Here is a 24,004-nt window from a genome sequence, read left to right as displayed (position 1 = left end):
GTAGAATGGACAATGACCATCCTGCAAAACATACATTTCACTCCATGGGATTTAAACCCATCATTGACTGTGCTTTTATTCTTATGACAGAAAATCTGCAAATGTTGTCACTTTACATATATTACAAAGCTGGAAAGCGATCACCGACCTCAGTATATCAGCCTGAAGCGGAAATCTGTTTGATTATCTTATATTCATTTGACATGGAATTGGACATCACAGTGATTACAACAAGACAAACAAGCAGCAAAAGTTCAAGATTTACTCACATATGCACAGAAAAGGTAGAATATGGACAGTGGACAGTTCAAGTGATCCTTTCACATACCGAAAAAGTACTAAGCAGACAGGGCAGTGCCTGCATTCATCACACACAGAACAAAAAAGTGCATACAACAAAAGGGGAAGGTTCCTGCTCTCGAGCTGGCACAGCACAGGCAGCAGTGCAAGCTACTAAACATAGAAAGAGTACAGCACTGGAAGTGTTTATTACATTACAGCGCCCTCCTGTTTACTACATCAGCAAAGCAAACCGCTCACTTGTCTACAATCCTTCCATCCTAGCTCTCTGTGACTTGGCCTTCACATTTCACAGAAGTCATCTTCAGATTAACCCCCTAAATGGGCACAGTTGAGATACTGCTCTCCTCCATTAGCGTTGGTAACACATGACTAACTCTGTCGAACCCTACTTGCTTTTTTGACCCACTCTTGAAAACTCCATGCGGAGCTTTAGACAGAGTCCCTTGGCCAGCCATGCTCAAACTGGTGAGATCAGCACCATTTATTCTTTGGCAAGCGCCTAGAAGGGGGTTTTTGTACCAAGTACTTCATAAATTCTATCGCCTGCTCACTCCAAATGGCTCTGAGAGTTGTGCATGTGCTGCAGAACTAAGGATGCACCCTGTAGGTGTGAAACCCTGGTTTATCGCTCCGAATGTCACCAGGTGTACTGCAGAAATCTGTGAGCACCGAGCATGTCCCAGGTTCAAATCCAAACAGAGATGACTCAGACTTTCATCTTTTCCATGGTTGAGCAAGCATTACCATTACGTTAGGTAATGACATCACCTAACCTTGTAGGGCCCAAAAACAAACAGTTTGTAATAAGTGCTATGTAAATGTCACTTTTTTTTTTTAATAGTCATTTACAGGCAGCGGAGGTGCCGCACCTTTGCTTGGCGCTGAGTCTACCTTAGCATGGGCGTACACAAAAACATCCTGCCGACCATGTTGTCATCCTGGACCTATAAATAAACCTCATATTTGTGAAACAGTGTTCCTATTCATCTCTTCCCACCAGACCACCGCTAATGAGGTGCAGCGTTTACTATTTCATACACACACAGTGCCTAATGCTGGAATAAGGCCCACTTCGTAGCACTGTGTTATATCCACTAGAGATATAAATGTGTGTTTGGTAACACTGCAGACCTGCCAACCCCCACCACCTAAAAACAAAATTGAAAAAGCTACAAAAAGCCGGAAGCTACACATGATTGGGTAAAATGCTCGAGCCAGTCTCTTGTGTCATCCTCTGATGGACTACTGAGGGCTAGTGAGATCTCCGTCTGTCCTACAAATAGATAAGGAGATGGAGAACGATATTGAGAAGACAGGAGGTGAAGGAGGAGACAGCCAGAGTGGACAAGAGGAATGAGGAAAAGATGGGGCACAAGGAAGAGGGTAGATGATTAGAGAGTGAAAGAAAAGTACAAATTATAAAACAGTGAAAGTAACAAGAGACTAGCTTTTAACATACCTCCTGAAGCTTCATGCATGGATGCACCACACACTGCAGTGAGTGCAGTTCTGACTAGTCATGAGCTTACAATGCTGTGCCCAGCAAAACAGGAAGGGCTTATCACGTACGTCACAGACTGCCTACAGACCAAAACAAATGCAACAAGGTGTCGTAAACCTGCTTATTTTGTACATGACGGATGGCACTTTGTCGGTCCAAAGCACCAAAGATGCTGCTTCCCGGCTGCTCTTCATCAATTCAGGTGAAGTCTCAGCTGTTGTAAGGTTTTAAAACGAGCTGGGAATAGGGAAAAGTCCTGGGTAAGACCTCAGATTTATGGAGCAGAGTTCCTGGCTGTGCCCTTCATCCTTTCCACCTGTACTGTTTATTCACAGCTTCTAGAGATGACAGAGTACAATTTTAAGCACTGTATAAACAAACGGCTGGGGCACAGGAACTAGCCGCTATTGTGTGCAGGAAGAAAAGGACCAGATGCACTTTTTTGGGCTGCTTGCTGCCTCACTCAATGCGCACCGAAAGGGAGGGGTTGAGGAGGGGGAAGCTGAAGAAGCAAGGTGGGGGAGGGGGATTAAGGGACAGGGGAAATTATCTCACTTTGAAGTCAGAGATAAGATCACAATTTACAGCCTTCTTTACAGAAAAGCGTGTAGCTAGTCAAAACACGACCACTCAGGAGAAATGTTCTTTCAAATGTAAAAAAACAAAGTCCTTGAGCCAGTAAATAAGATGAGGCAATTGGAAGCCTACAAGAAATGGGGGCCTGCTTAATGGGAGGGAACTAACAACAAAAAAGAAGGGGCAATCAGGAAAAACTAACCACTTAGAAGCAAGGGTTTTTAAAAGACACGGACAATGACAAATGAAAGCAGGGGGTGGGCTGTAAGCCCACAACAAAGAATACAACATGTCTTGAAGAGAGAGCTTTTGAGCTGTTGCACTATTTCCCTTTTCTGTTATTGACCACCAGGACTGCTTTTCTAGTGGCCATTACATCGTTCAGGAGGGTCAGCGATTTGCAGGCACGCTCTGTGCATCCTCCATATACTACCTTCTACTCTGACAAACTGGTTCTACTGACACATATCTCCTTTGTCCCGAAGGTATTCACTCCTTTTAACGTAGGCCAGACCATCATCCTGCCTGCCTTTTGTGTCCTACCATATCCTTCTAAGGAAGAGGAGAGATTCCACTGTCTGGACCCAAAAGAATGTTGTCATTCTACTTTGACCACACAAAAGACTTCAGGGTGAATAATCAACTCTTCATAGGGTATGTCGGGCCAAGAAAGAGAGGTTTGTGCAGAAATCAACTATCTCCTGTTGGTTAGTGCTCTGCATAAAGTTTTGCTATGCATTGGCCCAGAAGTAACCAAATGAGGGCTTGCTTGCTCATTTTTACAGAGCCAAAGCTGCAACCACTGCATTGGCTTGCAGAGTTCCGGTCCTGGGCATCTGCCAGGCTGCAGCGTGGGCTTATTTGCACATGTTTGCTAAGCACTGTTGCCTGTACAGTCAGTTCCGTTGTGATGGGACTTTTGCCAGTTTGATTATGCAGGACTAGTTACAGCAATCCCAGGTCTAAGTTGGGTTTGCAAACCTACCTCCGGGGAGTCATGGCTTGGGTATCTATTCTAAGTTAAGGAATCTGTGGCTAGAAGGTTCTATCAGATGAACAAATCATATACCTTTGGTAACGCCTTATCTGGTAGAGACTCTGTCTAGCCCCAGGTTCCTTACTGGCCTTCCCATCCTGCCCACTCTCTGACCTGATTAAAGGATGAGAGTTTCCCCTTGAAGAGTGCCTAAGAAATTCACACCAATGGTCAGTATTCATTGTGGTTATGGGCTCCTGGTGTGGAAAGTTGCAGAAATGAACTGACCTCAGTGTGCCGAGGTGGAACCTATATAGATACCTTGTACATCGCTGCTGATGCAGAGCCGAATATCTTCACCAACCCGCGCACAAGGGTACTGCTTGAAAATATCTGGATCCAGCCTGACGCTTGGGGTTAATTCTAAGTTAAGGAATCTGCAGCTATATAGTCTCGATCAGATAAGGTGTTACTATAGGTAAGTGACTTATTCAACGATGGTACAATTCCTTGGCAACATCAGCAAGGAGAAATGGTCTCGCCTACAAACCAACAAAGCATTGCATCTGGGCCTAGAACTAAAGTAAATGCTCCGACATCAATGCACACCCAAGGCGCGCTTGCCTTGAAAATTAACTGCCCTCAGATAGACAAAGAGCGCACTTTGCCTCAACCTTTCACACACACAGAGACTGGAAGTCCCTCTGCATCTCTGGTATGGAGGCAAGCCTTAAAGACCTCTGACAGTTCCCAAGACAAATTATGGGATGACCCATTAGGCAAAAATGTAAAACTAATTTTTCTGGCAGGGTACAAATCCCACGGGAAGGGTGTCATGTTGAATAGAGGTATCATCATCAAACTAGTTACAGCAATCCCAAACCTTCAGTATCTAAACAACTATGGCTCAATAGCTAATAAAGCTGCGTAGTACAGAGAACAAAATTGACCAACGGAAGTCACATTTTCAGATAGCTAGAATGGGAACCTTATTTCCTCAACTGAGGAATTAGAATGTTGTTTCCAGATACAGACAGCTACCCCAGTGTAATTTAAATACCTCTAAAACCAAATCACCACAAAACTCGTAGATATTTGCCATCTCATTTATTTCTGTAATGTTTTAGCCACATTCTAACTTATTTATGTTAGTTAAATTAGTGTTTGGCCAAACAGGGGTCTAAAACTTTATTTGTAACTTATTTGTAAAACCAACCACCAATGAAAAAATTAAATTATACAACCCTTATGTAATGTACTCTGTGAGCAGAGCATACAGCACATGGATTTTAAACAGCAATTTGAATTTAAGTTAGTTTATCGATGATGTATGGATCAAATCTGTTTATTGGTTTTTCAATTATAAAACATCGCATATGCAGTACATCACAGTATTGCCAGTAGGCTCATAGTTCGCTTACTCCATGCGAAACAGTAGAAAAGAAGGTTAAATACACAATACAACTATGTTTCCCCACAGCTGGCTGACAGTACAAGAATCAAACAATCTCAGGCTCTTTTACAATATAGTTCTGGTCCTATATATACATCTCCTTGAAGGTACGCTCCCCTGCACTCAATTCAAATACAGAACCCTCAGATAAGTTGGACATGTCAGCTCTGAAAACTCCCCGGATACAATATGTAAGTATGGATGCCAAAGTTCTTTAAAGTCCCCGCTCTGCTGCTGAGAAGTCAGGGTGAGCTTTTCCATAGTGAGGATAAACTAGAGCTTGTGTAGCCACGAGACTGTTGTCGGGGTCCGTTCAGTGCCCACCACGGATAGCAACAGCTGTATTGCAGCGTTTAACGCTAAAGCCATCTGCGGTCCCTTCAATGATCTCAGGGTAAAAGTGAGAGGATTAGGAAGGCCCAACAAGATATAAGCGGGAAATCTAGGGATCTGAGTGTCAAAAGCCATGTCCACAGTGTCTATTAAGTCCTTCCAGTACCGGTGTAGTTTGGGACAATGCCATAGTAAATGCACAAGCGACCCCCTTCCCCCACCCCCCTCCAGCAAAGACTAGATTTATCATGGTCCCAAGCATGGATCCTTGTTGGGGTGTAATACCAGGAGGAGGCCACTTTATAGGCTGTCTCTGTACCTGCTGAATTGTAAGCTGTGTGGTGCACCCTATAAAAAACACTCTCCCACTCGTCTTCCGATAGCTCTCTCTCTAGTTCCTTCTCCCATCTCCCCCGCAAGAGGGCATAGAGCTCCGAAAACACGCGCTTATCGCCTTTTTTCATTAGAATCCATTTTTCAAACGGTGTTAATGGCCTGTCTATTAATATCCTATTGACTGGAAGCAGGGCCCAGTGTCCTATTTGATAGTTCATCATCCTGTCAGCCTCGGTTAGGCCATATAGCTCCCTCAGCTAGTCAAAGGGGATAACCCCCTTCTCATCGAATAAATATCCCACCCTTTTGCAGCCCCCCTCATACCATTGACGCAATGCTTCAGACTGTAGGCCCGGACCAAAATCAGGGTTCGCACCCAAGGGAGTCATTGGGGACGGGAAGGTCGTCAAACCCACCCTGCCGGCCACCCGATCCCACACTCTCATAGAAACCTCCGTGACCGGGGATACATACAGCCCCCGCGCTCTACGATGGCGCTTAAGCCAGGGTTCCTTCCATATGTGAGAGCCAGTCACTGCCTGATCCATGAAACACCAATGCTTCCCAGAAGATGGTCGGCTTCATTCCAAGAGGAAACGCAACTGTGCTGCTTGGAAGTATCAAAGGAGGCAGGGGACCGCCAACCCCCCCCCCCCCCCCTCCCTCTTAGGGCGATACAGCACCTGCCGCGGTAACCGCTCCGCCTTCCCTTCCCATATAAATCTTAGAACCGCCGTTTGGAGGGTCGCTATTGTTCGCGGAGGGGGCTCCAGAGGGAGCGCCTGAAACAGATAGAGTATACGTGGTAGGATGGTCATCTTCACTGCCGACACCCTGCCCAACCAGGACAATTTGAGTCTCCCCCATGTCTCTAAGTCGCGCTGCACCTCCCAGGTTAGTTTCGCGTAGTTCAACAACACCGTGCAGGCGACTGTGGAGCCCAGTTCGATCCCCAAAGTACGGAAGCCCCGAGGAGGACCATATAAAGTGTAATCGGGCTCTCAGGTCCCTTTCATGCTCCGCACTGATAAACTTGCCCATAGACTGCGATTTTAGCATGTTCATTCGGAACCCCGAGACCCTTCCAAATTCCTCTAAAACACCCATTAACACAGGCAGTAAGGTCATAGGCTCCGCCAGAGTAAGTATGACGTCGTCCGCGTATAGCGATATGAGATGCTCATCCCCCCCAAACTTCACGCCCATGATCTGGGGGTTGTCCCGGAGTTTCTGCGCCATGGGCTCCATGTAAAGCGCAAACAGGAGGGGCGAGAGCGGACCCCCCAGCCTGGTCCCTCTTTGGACAGCGAATGGTAAAGAAAGCGTCCCGTTAACTCGAATCGCCGCCCGAGGCGCCTGATAAATGCAGCGAATCCATGCCATGAAGCACCGACCCAGTCCGAAGCGCTCAAGCACCTTGAACAGGTATGGCCAGTAAACCCTATTGAACGCCTTTTCAGCATCGATAGATAGGAAGAGCGCTGCCCTACGAGAGTGTTCGTTTTTTTCCAAGAGATGGAGCAGTCGCTTGGTATTATCGCTACACTGCCTGTGCGGTATAAATCCCGCCTGGTCGGGATCCTCAAGCCCCAGCATATAATAGTTGAGACAGTGTGCTAAAATGCCAGTGAATAATTTGGCATCAATATTCAGGAGGGAGATCGGCCTGTACGAGGCGCATTCCTCGGGGTCATTCCTGGGTTTCGAGATAACCACGATAGTAGCGTCTAACATGCTAGGCGTGAGAGCCCCCGTTTGACGAAAGGAGTTAAAGATGCGCACTATAACGGGAACAAGTTCCACACAGAAGGATTTATAAAAAAACGCAGAAAAACCATCGGGCCAGGTGGCTTCCCGGTCTGCAGCCGTGCAATCGCTAATATAACCTCCTCTGCCCTTATAGGTTGATCTAACGAGGTTGCCTCTCTTACAGTCAAGGGAGTAATTGCTATACCCTCTAAGAAGGATTCTGGAGTTAAGTAGCCGGGCTCCTCAGCCCTGTATAGACCTCGATAGAATTCTGCAAAAACCTCCGCTATTTGGTCGCTCGTATGCGCTTCTGCTCCCGAGGGGGAGCGCACCATTTTTATCATTGACGCTGCGCTCTCAACCTATGTGCCAGTAGCTTCCCGCACTTGTTACTTCCTGCATAATATTTTTGTTTGAGGCGGACTACTGCATACTCTGCCCTGTCCCAATCCAACCTCCTCAGCTGCTTCCTCACTTTCTCGAGCTCCCGCCATATTCTAGGAGCGCCGGTGTATTTATGTGCACGCTCCAACACCCTCACTCGCTGCTCTAGGTCCTCCCTGAGTCGACTCCTTGCCTTATTGTCCCTAGAAGAGAGCGACATCACCTCGCCCCTCAACACAGCCTTCGGTGCTTCCCACAGCGTTGCAATGCTTATTGTCCCATCATCGTTAAAGCTAAGATAATCTGTTATTGCCCTTCGGATCGCCTCTAACGTTGCACCGTTCTGAAGCATCGAGTCCCTAAATCGCCACCCCGATGCACCAAGCCTCTCCATGTCCATGTCAATCTCAACTGTAACCGGGGCATGATCTGACAGGGCCCGCGGCTCAATCGCTGAGTCTCTAACCCTGGGGAGAAGCTCCTGAGTTGCCAGAAAAAGGTCCAGCCTAGCGTATGTTTTAGTTGCTGATGAGTAAAAGGAATAGTCCCTCAACGAGGGGTGCGCACTCCTCCACACATTCACCAGGCCACACTCACTCAACCACTGCCGACCAGCATCCGACAAAGACCCCGTCTGCCCATACCGATGGCCTGAACGATCCATGTCCCTGTTCATCACCAAATTAAAATCGCCCCCCAGCAGTACAGCACCATCAGGGGATTGGAGCAGCGGAGTCAAAGCCTGTCTTAGGAAGGTTTCCTGTTGGGAGTTAGGTGCATATAGGGAAGCGATCATGAAGGGAAAAAAACCCAGTCTAAGCCTCATGGTCAAAAGCCTCCCTGGAACCTCGTGCAATTCTGATATCACTTCCCCCGGAAATGAGCGTGATAAAAGTATCGCCACCCCTGCATGCTTTGATGGTAGCGAAGACCAGAACTGCCTGGGGAACCACTTATAGCGCATACGGTAAGTATCTTTGAAGACAAGGTGCGTCTCCTGCAGGAGACATATATGACTCCCCGATCTCTCTAAGGCCGACAGGATGGCTAGCCGTTTGGTAGGGTTATTGAGCCCCCTAACATTTAAGCTTATACATTTAATGGTCATATCCTATACTGAGGGGAGCAAGCAGAAGAGGCAGGAGCACAACAGAGGACTACCCCCTGCATAAAGATCTAGACCACCTAGAACACTTAGGCCTGAGGGTGTCTCTACAAAGAGACAGTATCGCAGGGAAACCCAACAACAGACAACTAATAAGCACAACAGGTGCATAGAACACAAAAGTCCTCGATCGTCCATCCTCACGAGGTGAAGTCTCCACGGGGCAGTATATCCAACCATGCCAGGTAACCAGGTCCATCGCCCCGCTGCCCCGACCCTCTTGGACGATCAGCGTGTTAGCAATGCGGCCAATAGCAATCCCGGACGCCCCCGGGTGTCCACCTTAGGTTGAAGTTCCGGCGGCCACACTGTTCAAAGCGGATTCTCTCTCTGACCTCAGCTCCGAGGCCGTCAGGCGCTGCAGCTTCCTTTTCTTCTCTTTTCTCCGCCAACGAGGAGGACCCCCCGCCGGCAGGATCGCCCCCTCACTCGTCTCTCGGCCTATATCCTCCAGACCCAGGAGCCGGCTGGCTTCCAAGATGGATTTCACTTGCCGAGGTTGCTCTTCCCAATGGAAGACCAAGTGGAACGGGTGGCCCCAGGAATAGGACACATTGTCGCTCTCAAGTGATCCGTGATCGGTCTGAATTCTCTCCGCCTCTGCAAGGTCCGCACAGATAGGTCATGAAATAGTTGGAGTTCATGCCCTCGAAAGAGTACTTGCTGAAGGTTGCGGGCCCGCTGTAGAATCTTTTCTTTAAGAACAAAATTATGGAGACAGGCTAGGATGTCCGGAGGGCAGTCTCCAGGGCCCCCAGCACACCCAACCCGATGAACCTGATCCAGGACCCACCTCCTGTGTCTCGTCCGAGCCAAGCAGAGAGCGAAACAGGTCCACCACGTAGCCCCAAATGTCCTCCTCTTCAGCACCAACCGGAGCCCCTTTAATACGAATATTTTGTCGCCTCTAGCGATTTTCCAAATCCTCGACCGCCATCTGGAAGAGGTCCTGCTGCTCTTGGAGGCGGACTACCTCCTGTTGCAGGCCCGCCACCTCTTCACCGCAAGGCATCTCACTATCCTCTAGCTGCGATACACGTTCACCCAAGGAGGTAACCTCTCCTCGTAACTCCTTCACCTTCTGTGAGATCTCCCTACGCAGCTCTTGGATATCGCCCCGGAGCGACTCAAACAGGGAGGTCAGAAAGCCCTTCGTAACGGGAGAACTCTCCTCTGGATCTGTCTCCACCCGACTCTTCAGGGCCCTCGTCCCAGGTAAGTCCTCCGCCGTAGTTCCAGATGTCAGGCGCGCCCCTGCCAGCATGTCCCTCACTGAGCGCTCAAGTTTGGATTTTGATGGCGCCATGGCGCACCGTCCTGGTCACGCCTCGCCGGTTCAGTCCCGCTGGGCCTCCAGGGTCTCCGTCTGAGGCCGATCCGTATATGCCACCCTGTCTGCGACTGCACCTGGATCCAACCCTCAGCAGCCACCACCTGCAGCGATCCGCTCCTGATGCCTTTTCCCACGTGAATACAGGCCTACACTTATTTAAAGTTTAAATGTTGGAGTGGAGCAGCCCGGGGGCCAATCAACTGGGCCCCTAACTTCTATCGGGGCCTCACACTTCTACAAGGCCCCACTCCAAGGCACCATAGTGAGGAGACCCCATCTGCAGCCCCCGATCCGATGGCACATGAGGGAGTGCCCCTCTCCTTCAGGGCGCTCAGGCCTCTCGGGCCGGGGCCTGCGGCGCAGTCCAGTTACTCTGGGGCCCAGAGTGAGCCCCCAGGCCCCCGATCCCTCGGTGCCACGCTCAGAAGGGCCGCCCGGGGAGAGCCCGTCCCGCGGCCCAGGCTGCCTATCGCGCCGCTCCGTGGCCCCGCCCCGACTCTGGGGCCAAACTCTGCTCTCCCCGCTGGAGTGGCACAGCCCCGACCCGGCAGCCGCCGAGCGGCAAGGAGCCCCCAGGGGAGCCTCACAATTCGAGGGGAGCCTCCGGGCTTCCCCCAGACGGGCCGCAAAGCATTTTGATGCGGCGGAGCGCTGGTGGGCACGTCTTAGTGCTCTGCCATCTTGGACACCCCCCCTTTATCAATGATTTAAAAGCTGATTGGTACATGGAAGACAACAGTTACTGGGATATTCCTCCAGTTGTCATTCCTGTACAAAGAAAGGATAACAAGGGTCATCCTGAGTGTTGATGATGTCCTTACATAGTTTGGGTTCCGATTATTAAACAGGTGTTTTCTGCTTGGTCAACTGCCAACATACAAGCATTCTTCTCACAGAGTCAGGTGGTATTGGACTATACCTTGGCTTAGGTGGACTCTTAACTTAACAGACACCCTTAAAAAGTACCGGTCTTAGATAGGGATTCCTTTCCTCAACTTGGCGCACTCAGATTTAAGCATGTGAGAAATTGTCCTCTCATTATGTTGGGGTGGCGGTTGGCATTATCCCTATTAAAGTGGTGAAATAGGAGACAAAAATGATCCCTACCCAGTATCTCCGCTCCGCCGACCTCGCCCACGCATCCGCAGAACTACAACCGGCAGCAGATCATTCTCGCACCTCGCCGCCAAGACACGTGGAACACTCTTCCCACCCACCTGCGTCAGACCAAAGACCTTCTTACCTTCAGGAGACTTCTCAAGACCTGGCTGTTCGAGCAGTACCAGCACCTCCCCTACCCCCCACCCCCCTCCTTCCCCCCAGCGACTTGAGACCCTCACGGATGAGTAGTGCGATTTGGAAATTCCTGATTGATTGATTGATCCCCCTCATTGACCATTTAAAATCCAGGATAGATGTAGGTAGCAGTAGGGACATACAGATGGTGGGCATCATTAAGATACAGCCAGCATCTATTCTGTTCCTGATGAATACCCTAAAAGACTCATCGATAGCAAAAATAGGATATGGCCTAGGAAAAGAAATGTAATTCCAAAGAGATCAGAAATATAAAGAAGCAATTTAAAACTGCATTAAGGAAGAAAAGGGGCATATAGTCGACCACACAGTAAGTACAGGTGCAGTCAGGCCCACCTACAGAAAAAATAATTTTGGAGGAAAAGAATATGATGAACAAACAAATTTGGGTTAATTTACATGTAGTGTGTAAAGTTGGAGATTAGTTAAGCATGATTTATCAGAAGAAAAGGGAATGGGAATCAATTGTTTCACACCCATCTAAGAGATCAGACTACATAAGATGTTTATATGGTATGGCTAAAGTGTCCGGTCCAGTACCATTAACTGCCACAAATACCTTGCATGTGGCCACACTGGCCTTTCCACTCTTGAAAGTGCAAGCTGTATTGAACTCCATCATAAGTGATGATGCCCCAGATCCAAACTGACATCTGGTTACAGTATATAAGGCCTACACTCCCTTATGGTCACAGTCTGCCCCCACTGTACAGAAAGTGTCTTGAAATTAACACTGTTCCTGATAGCTGATGGGGTTATTATTAGAGCTGATTCTGCTTTGGCCAACTATCACCTCATTTTGTATTAGATGTAGATGGTAAATGTGTTGTGAAACTCCTTCTCAAACAACTGGAGATACAGGTCACCAATAAAGGCATTATTCTGCATTTTCAAACTAGGTTCCAGAGCGCACACAGCATAGCAGTTGATATACTAGCTCTTTCATCACTTATACAAAAAAAAAAAATCTACAAAGTGCAGCTACCTCTGTGCTGCATTTATGGATTGTTCTGTAGCTTTCAATTGGATTGACAGAGAGAGATTATTGACAGAATGGGGGGGGGATCTCACCAAACTCACTGAAGGCCATCCAAAACCTATACTCGTAGACCTGGGTCACGGTCACAGTCAGACTGTCTGCGGGGATGGTATAAAAGCCTCAAGTAGGGTTCTATTTGGTTGCCTTTACTTTTTTTTTACTTATGACTGGTGGACTTAGGTGATGTTTTTGCTAACTTTCATCTATGTGCCATGTCGGAGAAGTCATTGGTCCACATCAGCAAACAGTCATGCCATGTTTACTGGGATTAAATACCTAAATTACTGGACGATCTTTCTTTAAAAACTGACAAAGATTTCTAGCTGCAGGTTCCTCATCTTAGAATTTTTCCCAGGCATCAGACTGCATCCAGGACAATCTTGAGCAGTAACCCTTGAATGCCAGGAGGTGATGTCGAACAGCTCTTTGTAGGTGTTGTTGCACCAGATGTGGCACACTCCAACAAGCTGACATCAGTTCTTCTCTGTCTGAGCCATCAGCGCTGATCCGGAAGAGCTTCCCCGGTCACTTTTTGACCACTTTTCCAACATTTTTATCTGTGTTTTTAGCATGCTGCTCCCAGTGGGCTAGGGATGTCCCCTTAGAAGCCAGTGGGTTTTAAACCCTGTGGGGCCTATCACAGACAAATATCTGTGACAGACCCCAATCCTGTTTGTCTCTGGTGCCTTGAGCTAGACTGTGACTCCAGGAACTGTCCTGATTGTTGCAACATGAACTCATAGGTGATTTGGGAGCAGGAGACAAAACTCCTGGCAGCCCAATATCCAAAGACTCCCTAATGGTCCCCTCTTAGAGTAGTTCCTGTTGATTGACTGCGATGACAAAGTCATCTTCAGGTAAGTCCCACCAGCACAAAAAAGTTTAAGAAGTTGAAGTGCTGTTTGACCTCACCGCGCCAGTCCAAGAAATCGGACGAGGTGTGGGAATGCCGTCACAAGTCAAAGCTCCACTTCACAATCCACCCTCAGAGCCTGGGTCTGCTCCACACTCGCCTGACCTTCCTGGAACCAGAGTGTCACCCACCTGTCTCAAGGATTTTTTTAATGATATGCACCTCATATTTGGCCTTGCAGACCCCTCTGGAGTGACTTCGGGCCCCACGGTCTGGTAGGTACCCGTACTGGACTTCCGCGGTAGGCTTACCCTTGGTGCCAGTCAAGCCCTCTGGAGCCGTTCCCAGATGTAGCCCAACTCCAGTCACAAACCCACAACCTTTGCTGGGCCTCAGTCCTGTGGCTGTCCAAGTTGGCCAAAACATCACACCAGCAAACTCTTTTGCTCCACCTCGCTCTTCCAAAGAGGAAGACTCCACCGTCTAGACCCTCAAAGGGCACCGTCATTTTATTTTGATCACACCAAACAAAACAGGTTGGACGATCAGCTCTTTGTAGGGTATACTGGACTGATGTGAGTGAAAGCAGTGCAGAAATGTACCATCTCCATTGTGGATTGTGCTCTGCATAAAGACCTGCAACACATTAGCTACGAAGCAGCCCCTGAAAGCTTGCGGGCTCAGGCCACCAGAGCAAAATGTCCGTCCACTCCATTGGCTCGTGAAGTTCCTGTCTTGGAGATCTGTTAGGCAGTTACCTGGGCGTCCTTGCACATGTTTACCAAACACCACTGCCTTGGCAGGCGGATCCTTTGTGATAGGCACTTTGCCTGTTCAGTCCTCCAGGACTTTTTGATCTGAGCCAGTGCGCAGGTCCATCTCAATGAGGGGTATTGCTTTGGTATTTTTTCTAAGGTAAGGAATATGCGGCTAGAAGTCTCTATCAGGTTAACAAGTTACTTGCTTTCAGTAATGCCTTATCAGGCAGAAACTCTATCTAGCTCCAGGTTCATAAACCAACTGCCCCATCCTCCCCTTTCTGTAAACTGGACTTTTCTACCTACAAACATCCTTGTTGAACCTTAAAATCTTCACACTGGTTGATCAGCCTTCTGAAGTGGCTCTAAGCTTCTGGTAAAGAAATAGTCACAAAAAGAAACTGATGTCAGCGTGCTGGGGTTGCACCTTGCGCACGTCACATCTGGTGCGGATTACACATATGACACAGATGGAGAACCATTCAACATCACCTGCTGGCACGCAGGGGTCTGCTCAAGATTTTCTAGATCCAGTCTGACACCTGGGAAATATTCCAAGGTAAGGAATTTGCAACTAAGTAGTCTCTACCATAAAAGGCATTACTGAAGGTAAGTAATTTGTTCATTTATGTTGTTTGCTTTCGAAAAATTCAAACATTCTTAAATTAAGTCAAAAACTTGATTGTGTGAACAGCAGCTCATAATGCTAAGATGCGTTTCAATTGGAATGTTTTTAATTAATTGTACAATAGATACTTACTTACTTAATTTCAACACAAGCAGAGGCTCCAGATCATCTAAAAAAGATATACAACCATATTAATTGAACTAACCCAATACTTGGCCGCAGCTTTGAACACAATCAGCTCTCATTTCTTTGGGCTTCATTGCATCTTGTGTATACTCATGGTCCAAATGCAAACTCCTGCATTTGGACGAATGCTGCCAAAAAAAAGGTGATTAGGAGAACAAATAGAAAACAAATAGCATCAGTCTTCTTCAGCACTTTGAGTGTTCACTCAGATACCTGAGGGAAAACATGTTGGTGGGAGTCTCCTTCCAGAAACCTCTTCCTTGACAGCCAGTCCTGACTGACTATTCGATGCAGGGTTGAAGTACTCAGGTGGAACAGGTGACAGTGAAGGAGAAATGGTTGAGCAGAGAGCTCTTGCATTACAGAAATATGTTGCTGATGTGGTTCAGCTGCTTATTTCCCCAAAAACATTGGATTCCTGTATGATTCAGTCTGCTAATATTTAAACCGAACAAAGATTCTTTTTGAAAGACTCAACGTACTTTGTGATTATTTAGAGGAGCTAATCCTTCTTTCTGGCTCACAATATGTAGTTCAGTGCTAACCACCTACCAGACGTTCAAAACATCAAGGCAGATGAGCTAAGCAAACATCTCTTAGAAAGGCATTAGTGGGTGGCAAGTACACATTTTTGAGGTTGCAAAGCGGGGACATTGCAATGCAATCTGTTAGCCATTGCAAGAAGCACAACATACAGAAGCTTCTGGAACAGGATCCTAGGGGATACATTCAAAAGGGAGATTATGTTAATAGGCTGGTAAGGCATTTAAATCTGATGCATCTCCTGAAAATGCTGATCAGGCTAAAAGGTCACATAATAAAGATTGCGTCAGACCAACTATGTCTGATGGCATCCTGACCCTACAGTTTCACAAGAACCATGCCAGAGACGTCTAAATCTCCTTTCCATGTTATCTGGCGAATTCAGTCTGTACTTTGACATTCCTGTCAACATGATATAGCCAAAATAACATTTCCATGTATTCTGAGAAACTGGAATTCTGATTCTATTGACGGAGCTATGTGACAATTCAACTAGGAAACTCGGCTTGCCGGTTTGCACCATGCCCTGCTTGATTTTTCATTTGGAAGGAGAATGGAAGTGGGCTGTTCAGTTATATCCATTTTAACGTGTTTAATGCTATTTCTAATTAGCTTGAAGTATACACAGGTATGTTATGTGGATTTGTAGAGCGCAGCTAATCACCCATGAGGGTATCCATGTGCACAGTTTGAAAATGAAAGGCATGATTTTACTGAGGTAGTTTTAAAAAAAGAAAATATTATCTCAGTGTGTTTCAGGGTCCTGCAAATAGATGAGTACCCTTTTGCTTACTAATTAGGATCACCTCGTTTTCTGCCTGGCTTTCTTGCCCTTCTTCTGAAGTCAGTCGCAGGTTTACCTACAACTATCCGGGGATGCAGGCTTTCATAGCTCTTTCTGTTGATTAGTATTTCCTTCTCAGTCTCGTCAGTCCAGTTTCACGTTGGGCTTAATGGTATTGTGCTCGTCTACACAATTGGGGGTATGAATGCAAAGGTGCCTCGTATCCCCCTCTCTTTTTTTATTTTCTGTTTGAACGTTGAGAACTTAGCTATTGCCTGATAGAATTTGTGTTTTTTTGGGACTGTCAACCATGTTTGTCATCAGCCTCTGGACAGCTTCCTTTTTTTTTTTTTTTTTTTTAACACTGCATCGAATAGTGGGGTGGGCTGGCTTCCAGAACTTGACACAGTACTAGCTGAACCCTGGCTGACATCGCAAGTGCTCAATTCAGTTCAGTAAATCTTATCGGAATGATCCGCCCTAAGGAGGCTTTAAGAACAGAGTAAAATATTTAGGCAAGTCTGTACCAGTGTCATTTGCATTTATCATATACTCCTTTATCTGCTTCTCTTGATGTAAACTGACTATCCCCTGGCTCGTCCCCCAACTCCTTATTTGTGTTTAACATTGTGTCTTTCTTATATTGAGAAAACCAAAACTTCCTTTACTTATTTTGCTCCTTTTTCTTTTCAGGGAATTCCGTTTCACCTCCGAAGTGCCAATTTGGCTAGATTATCAGGGCAAGCATATGACAATTGACCAAGTGGTAAGTCAGCATGTTAATCAATTTAATTCATTTTGCAGTTTATTACATAAAATCCATAATATGTCATATACAAGGAGATAATTGTTGCACAAGTTACCAGAACTGCTCAATTTCATAAGTAAAAACATTCTGGGAAAAACATGAGCTAAATAATTATTAAAAAACAAGAGTGAACGATGTGTTCAATGAGCACAGTGCTAGTTATATAGCAGTAATCCGGTCTAGTAGAAATGTAGAAATTATTTCAGTTAGGTCAGATACATTCAGGAGCACATATAAAAGGATATGCAGTTAGTTTTTTTTATACACAACTTTATTTCAGTGTCTGACACTCCATTATATTGTACTTTTCACATTAATACATAACCAGTCACCCCAAGTGTTAATCTGTATTTTGGTTGTCATCACGTTCCCATCATTTTAACCATACTGTCTTCCCTGTGCCCCCATATCTATTCTAGCACAATGACACCTTTATGTATATAGATATTCACCTCCTTCATGATTTATTTATTTATTTACCTCACAAAGGAGTGAATCCAGAAAGACACTACATCCCCATATAAATTGAACAATGCAGTTGCTCCATAAAGTGCAGAGATACAGTCCAGAAAATCAGTAAACATACAAACTTATTAATACACAATAATAAAACTATTTATGGATAAGAGACAACTTCCAATATTTGTTACTTACTCAAAGGTTATTTCCATTCCAATATAAAAACAATATTAGCCATATACAAATCCCAAAGTACAGTTTCACAAGTATTCAAAACATTTTACAATGTACATCTTAATAGTCTTTGAGCCCCCTCTCCTCGAAAGGCCTAGTAATAATAACTCTTGAAGACCGTAATTGATGTGCAAAGAGCCATTCACAGAGGAAGGCACAAAAGAACTTCCTAACAACTTTTAATAAACCCAATCATAAATTAGAAGAGTGACTATGTACGTTCCTAATTCCTGCGTGTTCAATATGCTAATAAATATTTGCAACACAATATACATTAATAACGCCATACATCAGATCGGTATTATTTTTTAGGTCGAGCATAGCAGCGCCCAAGCGCTGCTTTTCCGACGTGTTGGTATGTATCTGGGCTTTTAACAGCGCCCACATCACGCCCCTCACTATCACTCGTTGGTGGGCTTGCCTTTCAAAAATCCTTTGACATTGGTGAATGGCATACGTTTGTCCCTCGTTTGGGAGGTCTTTGCTTTTACCCCTGTTACACGGCTAATTGCACTTTTGCCAATAAGTTTGACTGCCAGCAAACTTCTTTTTCCTTTTGTGTGTCTCTTCATGCTGATGCTTATGGCGGCTTTGGCACTGTGAAGCGGCTCGCTTATGTGAAACTGCTTTACTTTGATTTTTTTTATTTATGTGGCAAGAAAAGTCAGTTTAGGAGTTTACAACGCTCATAGCTTTAACTCGAGCAAATGCAAGACCCGTTGCATTGCAAATGCTTGTTTAATTACTGATGTGAAATTGTAGTGCAATCATTAAGATCCTTATTTACAGCTTTTAAAAATGACAAGAAAACCCTCTTCTGCATATAACAAGCATTTACTAATGATGATTCATCATTATAAATAAAGCCTCTTCACAGGTTACACTGGCATACTTTCTCCATATTGGGACAATATATTTATTTCTCTTTTTTGCCATCCCTGGACAAAAAAACAAGACATGAATTAAGTCCTGTGTCATAGCGTTACAAAATTGACCACATTAGGGGGCATTGTATGTCTACCACTATTGCCCAGCAATTGGCACCTAATGGGAACAAACCAAATTTATACTTCATATAAATACTGCAGACCCAACGTTCTAATTTATATCTTAAACAAAGTTGCATTGCACCATGTGTTACAAATAGATAATTAATTTTAAGTCTTGAAATACGCCTACACTGCGCTAGGTCACTTTGATAATTTTGTTTCATCAGTTGTTTTCTCACTTAACCCAGCAGGGAGACTGGCAGATCATAGCCTCCACTCCTCGTCTAAGGCAAAAGTCTTGCAGAGCTTCCATCCTCATACAAACTGTCTTGTTGCTTGGCAAATGTCAATTTTGGGATCTTCAGCTCCCCTTGTTACAGTACATTTTCAGACACCGAATGTGATTTAGGGTTTTGAGTATTTAAAAGGTTATGTTGGGGGTTCTGCTTCCTTTGAAGTGCCTACTCCTGTGCTCCCGCTTCCTCTTGAAAAAAAGTCCGTCACAGCAGGGATGCCTCTGAAGCTAATCGTCCCACAACACCATCCATTGCAGTGACTAAAGTTTGCACCTGGATGTCGGTCACTGTGATATGTACCTCAAAGTTTGCTCAGCGCTCCCAGCCCGACTCGTTATGATTCTGTTATCAACCCCATCCCCTTTGTGAGATGTGCCCAGGCCCCTTCCTTGTGACCTCTCAATGAATCAAAGCGCATCCTTTGAGGTGTACAAGGGAGACTTGGTCCTCCACTCCTCAGTGTGTCTCCCACTCAGCATTCAGGAATGCAGGAATACGCAAATCTATCTGGTGGTTTCTTTCAACCTTCTCGCCATGTTTCACCATGCAGGCCTAGATCTCCCAAAATGGAACCCAGGGCCCTCCTTATATTGTAACATCCAAAGGCGCACACACACCCTGTGCATGGATACAGCATACACACATTGCACAGTTCTGTATCCTCCATGTACCGCACCACTCATAGGCACACTTACATCCAACACTTGCATTTAACACACAGGGGCTGCCAGCACTGTATCCTTCATGTACTGTACCACTCATAGGCACACACAGACCCAGCACATGCACTTATGCACCTAATGCATCCTTAATGTATTGTACCACTAACAGGTACACATCCATCCATTGCATGCACTGCACAACACTACATCCTTCAGGTACTGTACCACTCAGGCACATGCATCTCCAGCACATGCATACACCATGTATGCGTTACTCAGCGCTTAATTATCCTTGTATATCACCCTACACAGGTACACAAACGTCTTGCACAGATACACCACTTCTGCACTGTGCAGCACTTTACACCATTCTGATTTAGCCAAGGTTGAGTTAAGAACACTGCTGCTGAACATTTAAAAGTGAGTGAGCCTGTATGCCTTACTCCAGTGACAAATGTTTAAAAAGGATGTGTTCACTCCTACTGTTCTCTACACAGTATGTGGCCACCCCCATGTGTGTGCTGCTTAATTCCTGATGAAGGCAGTAGCTTTCCCCACCTTTGAAGGTAGTATTTTTGGCACTCATCCCAGTCCAGCACGACTGCAATCCATGAGACAGACCTATGTCATGGCGTACATGCATCATCTGTGTTTGCCTATGACAACAGAAATCAGCATTGGGGATCCCGACGACAGTACAGTTGGGCACTCGGGGCATGGATGCACGTCCATTACCATGCAGAAGACTTTTCAGTGCCAACAATCACTGTATTGGTAGGCACACTGCTGGGATACCATATGCTGCCCATTCCGTTCCTTTTATTTTGCACTTCTCCTCCATAGAGTGTGCTGTGTACATCAGCATAAGCATCTACAACTCGCTCGTTAATTCCTGACACTCAAGTGCATTATTTGGTAAATAAGTATTGTAAATCCACAGTTTGTGTTATGTCAAAATCCAATTTAGGTTTGGCCGACCATTGTAAGCCTAGAGTCTAGCCCCCTATGGTGCCTAAATTTGACATAATGTGGCTTCTGTTTCTTCCGTTTATGAACAGAAAGCCATTTATTTATTTGTTCATTTTCCATTGTTCTGTAAAACTATGAAATAGCAAACCAGTTCCTCGACTATGTATTTTCCTGCTGTGCATAACTACAAAAATGTACAACACGGCCACGGAATAACCTGTCAACAAATCAAATCATGCAATATGATGTTTTAGATTTCATAATAATTTGTGCGATTAAATTTAATCATCAAGGGGAAGAAATAAAAGCAGCAATGCTATTTTGAAAATTCAACTCAAAAGGGGATTAAACTAATAAGAGACCCAGGACCTCTTATTAAACAGTACAAGCTTGAGCAATAAGTCCTCCAGTAAAAGGGTCAATAAATTAATCTAGGCATCATTACTAGTACGCTCTTTGTGTGCTTTGAATGGGCAACAATGGTGTGTTTTAGTTTATGCTATACTAATGGCACACCATCAAAAACATTGTCAAATCCAATATGTCTTATTTTGAAAAGTTCATGAACAGAGATGTATTATGCAGGCAGTAGCATAACAAACAAACACAACGAAACACTCATACAGCCTCAGAAATCACCATATCAATAAGCAGACATGCACACAAAATAGCATTTGTACCGACACCGAACACACAAAAATATGTTTTCGAACACTTCTGCAAATATAACTTCAAACATTGTCACATATTCACACGGAGCCCCGCTAAGTCACAACTACTACTATAGATCTTCAGGCATTCAGATATCCCGTTCCATCCAAGTAACACCTGTGTGAGTAGATAAATGCTGGCATGTGGATAAATAAACGAGTATATACGGTTGGAAGTAGGGAAGGATGTGGCTATATTTATAAGAGCGAAATTCAAAGCAAGAGTAAGTAAGATTATGTAGAAATAGTCCTCAGCAGTTGTAAGACGTAAGTGCAGAAGTAAAAATCAGTGTAGAATTAAGTCTGCCGTCGACAAAGTAAGAATGTATACGAGTAAAAAGAAAAGGCTAGTAATATGTAGGAGTGGGTCAGAATAAGTAGGTAAGAGTAGGTAAGACTGTGGTAGGTGTAGGAAGAAATCAAGTTTTAGTGTGAGGTAGGAGAAGACTTAAGTAGGAGTAAGAACACATGAGGGTGGAAGGAGTCATAGTGTGAGAAAGCCAGATTAATTAAAAATAAGGGCAGGCGTAGGTGGTAATAAAAGTAGGATTAAATAAAAAACAAGGAACTCCAATGTTGCACGGCTAGAAGATATTATGGAATGAAGGAAGATGGGGATGGGGAAAGAATGCATTTGAATGCTTTTAATTAAGTAGAGAGGTAAAGCTGAACGCACATTGCACTCGCTGGTGGCGCTCTCTTAAATTTCTTTACAAAGACATGAAAAAGTGTCAGTAGTCCATATTAAACTGAGTCTGCACCTTGTCTTCACACACTGTATGACCAGTGATAGCCCATTGGTCATATACATTTCAGAATATTGTCTTGTCCAGCAGCTATATGTAAGCGGGATGAATTGACGTCTTTCGCAGCGGTACTTTTCCTCCAATGGAAAGAAAAGCGTGACAGGTGCGTGGGGGACCTCTGTAGGTTCTCAACGAACTCTTTTTTTGATACTCGATCATGTTTTGTTGCATTTTCATACGTGGCACATTGTTTTGATTTAATACACTATGTTTGTACGTAGGCTGACCAGATTTTGAAAAGAAAAAAACGGAACAGGTCAGACATAAAAGTAGGACTAAAGCCCTTAGTCTCACTTTTATATCTGACCTGTTCTGTAAGTGTGTGTGTGTATAAATACACACACACACACTCTTTCTCGCTCTCTCTCTCTCACTTCTCAATTATTTAAGATTCTAGAGATGCATGTGAAAGGAGAGCACACCTTTCACTTTTGCCTCGCAGGTTGACCTGACCTTTGTTCCAAAAACCGGGACATTTATTTAAAATTAACATAGCGTTCGCAGATTGGCCTGACCTTTGCCCCAAAAACCGGGACATTTGTTGAAAATAAACAGAAGCGTCGGGACACCGGAACAGTCCTCTGAAAACCGTGACTGTCCGGGCAAATCCGGGACGTCTGGTCACCCTATTTGTACGTATCTCGTTGCTTTGGATTAATACACTCTTGCGTGGCGATGCCTGCCCTCTTTAAGCGATTAGACCGTGATTGGATTATCATTGTTTACTGTGAATGCTACCCTTACGCAAAGGCTGGGAACACCAATCTGGGCTGCTCGATTCTCGAAATCACGGCAGATTGTTTAACTTTCCGTACCAAAACCCATCTGGGGCGCCATTAAACATAGAAAATGTCAGTAATAAGTGCTGTAGGTAATGAGTTTTTATTCCGCTGGAGAGATAGATTTTAGTGTGGCTTCCTAGAAGGAGGCCTAGGGCACAGCACATCCTTGTTCTCCAAACTTCTGTCTAAAGCTTCTTCCACTGTCATGGGACCGAAAAGCTGTGCGTGTGATCGACGAACAGGGCATAATGATGCGCTCACAAATGCTGTGTGTTGTGAAATTATTTCAGTCACTTTTTTTTATTTTATATAAGCAGCTATAGTAATTTTTCTTTGCTGTATTAGTTAAGGGTACTCGTTTGTTGACAACAATGGCGTACCCCTGTCTGCTGATGTTCAGTCGTTTGACGCACAGGTTATAAACTGCCGTGCAGAGCTGCTCTTTGCTCATGTTATTCCAAAGTTCAGACAGTAAAGCCATCTCTTCGTTCACAATTATTGATTAAAAGTCCCCTTTTTGACTTGCACCACTGTAGGTGATACTTATACCGTACACTCCCCACGTCTCTTCGAAGTAACATGCGGGTAACATAATTGAATAGGTTAAAGGATTTATTTACTTTATAAACTAGTGTACAATGTGTAGACATTGGATTGAATTTCAGTGAAGTGGCATGTTTCTTATATTTTTCGTGCCAATAAAGGTATGTTGGATGAAAATGAAGTCAGAAATAGCTGTTTTTCGAATGCCATGAAGCTTGCAGGACTGAACTACGGAGTTAGCGTAATATGACTCTGTGAACGTAACTTAATACTTCTATATCCAGTGCAGTTGAGACAGCACTTTTGCATGACAGGACTAAGGATGATAGCAACCCTTGCTATTTACACTCTTACAATACCATCCTATTGCATCAGCACTAAGGGTAAAAAAATGAATAGATAATATTTACAGTCTTCACTCATTTACCATTTTGGTAGCATCACAATGTACGCAATGGAATATTGGCCATTAATTTATTAATGTGTTTTATTTGTTATTGGTCTGATGGACACTTCTAATTGCAGATTC

The 24,004-nt window shown here is 45.0% G+C and overlaps 1 protein-coding gene across 1 annotated transcript in view; it reads left to right on the top strand.

The window, feature by feature from the left end:
* The window catches only part of ATG2A (autophagy related 2A), a 2,189,461-nt gene that overhangs the window by 1,676,275 nt on the left and 489,182 nt on the right, over positions 1 to 24,004 (top strand). The window contains exon 37 of the mRNA XM_069207806.1: positions 16,911 to 16,983. Within this exon, the coding sequence (XP_069063907.1) occupies positions 16,911 to 16,983 (73 nt within the window). The remainder of the gene's footprint in view (positions 1 to 16,910; positions 16,984 to 24,004) is intronic.

The sequence above is a fragment of the Pleurodeles waltl genome, chromosome 9 (assembly GCF_031143425.1).
Source record: "Pleurodeles waltl isolate 20211129_DDA chromosome 9, aPleWal1.hap1.20221129, whole genome shotgun sequence".
In the NCBI taxonomy this organism is placed as follows: Eukaryota; Metazoa; Chordata; class Amphibia; order Caudata; family Salamandridae; genus Pleurodeles; species Pleurodeles waltl.
The sequence above is the reverse complement of the archived record's forward strand: the minus strand, read 5'-3'. Positions and strand labels throughout refer to the sequence as shown.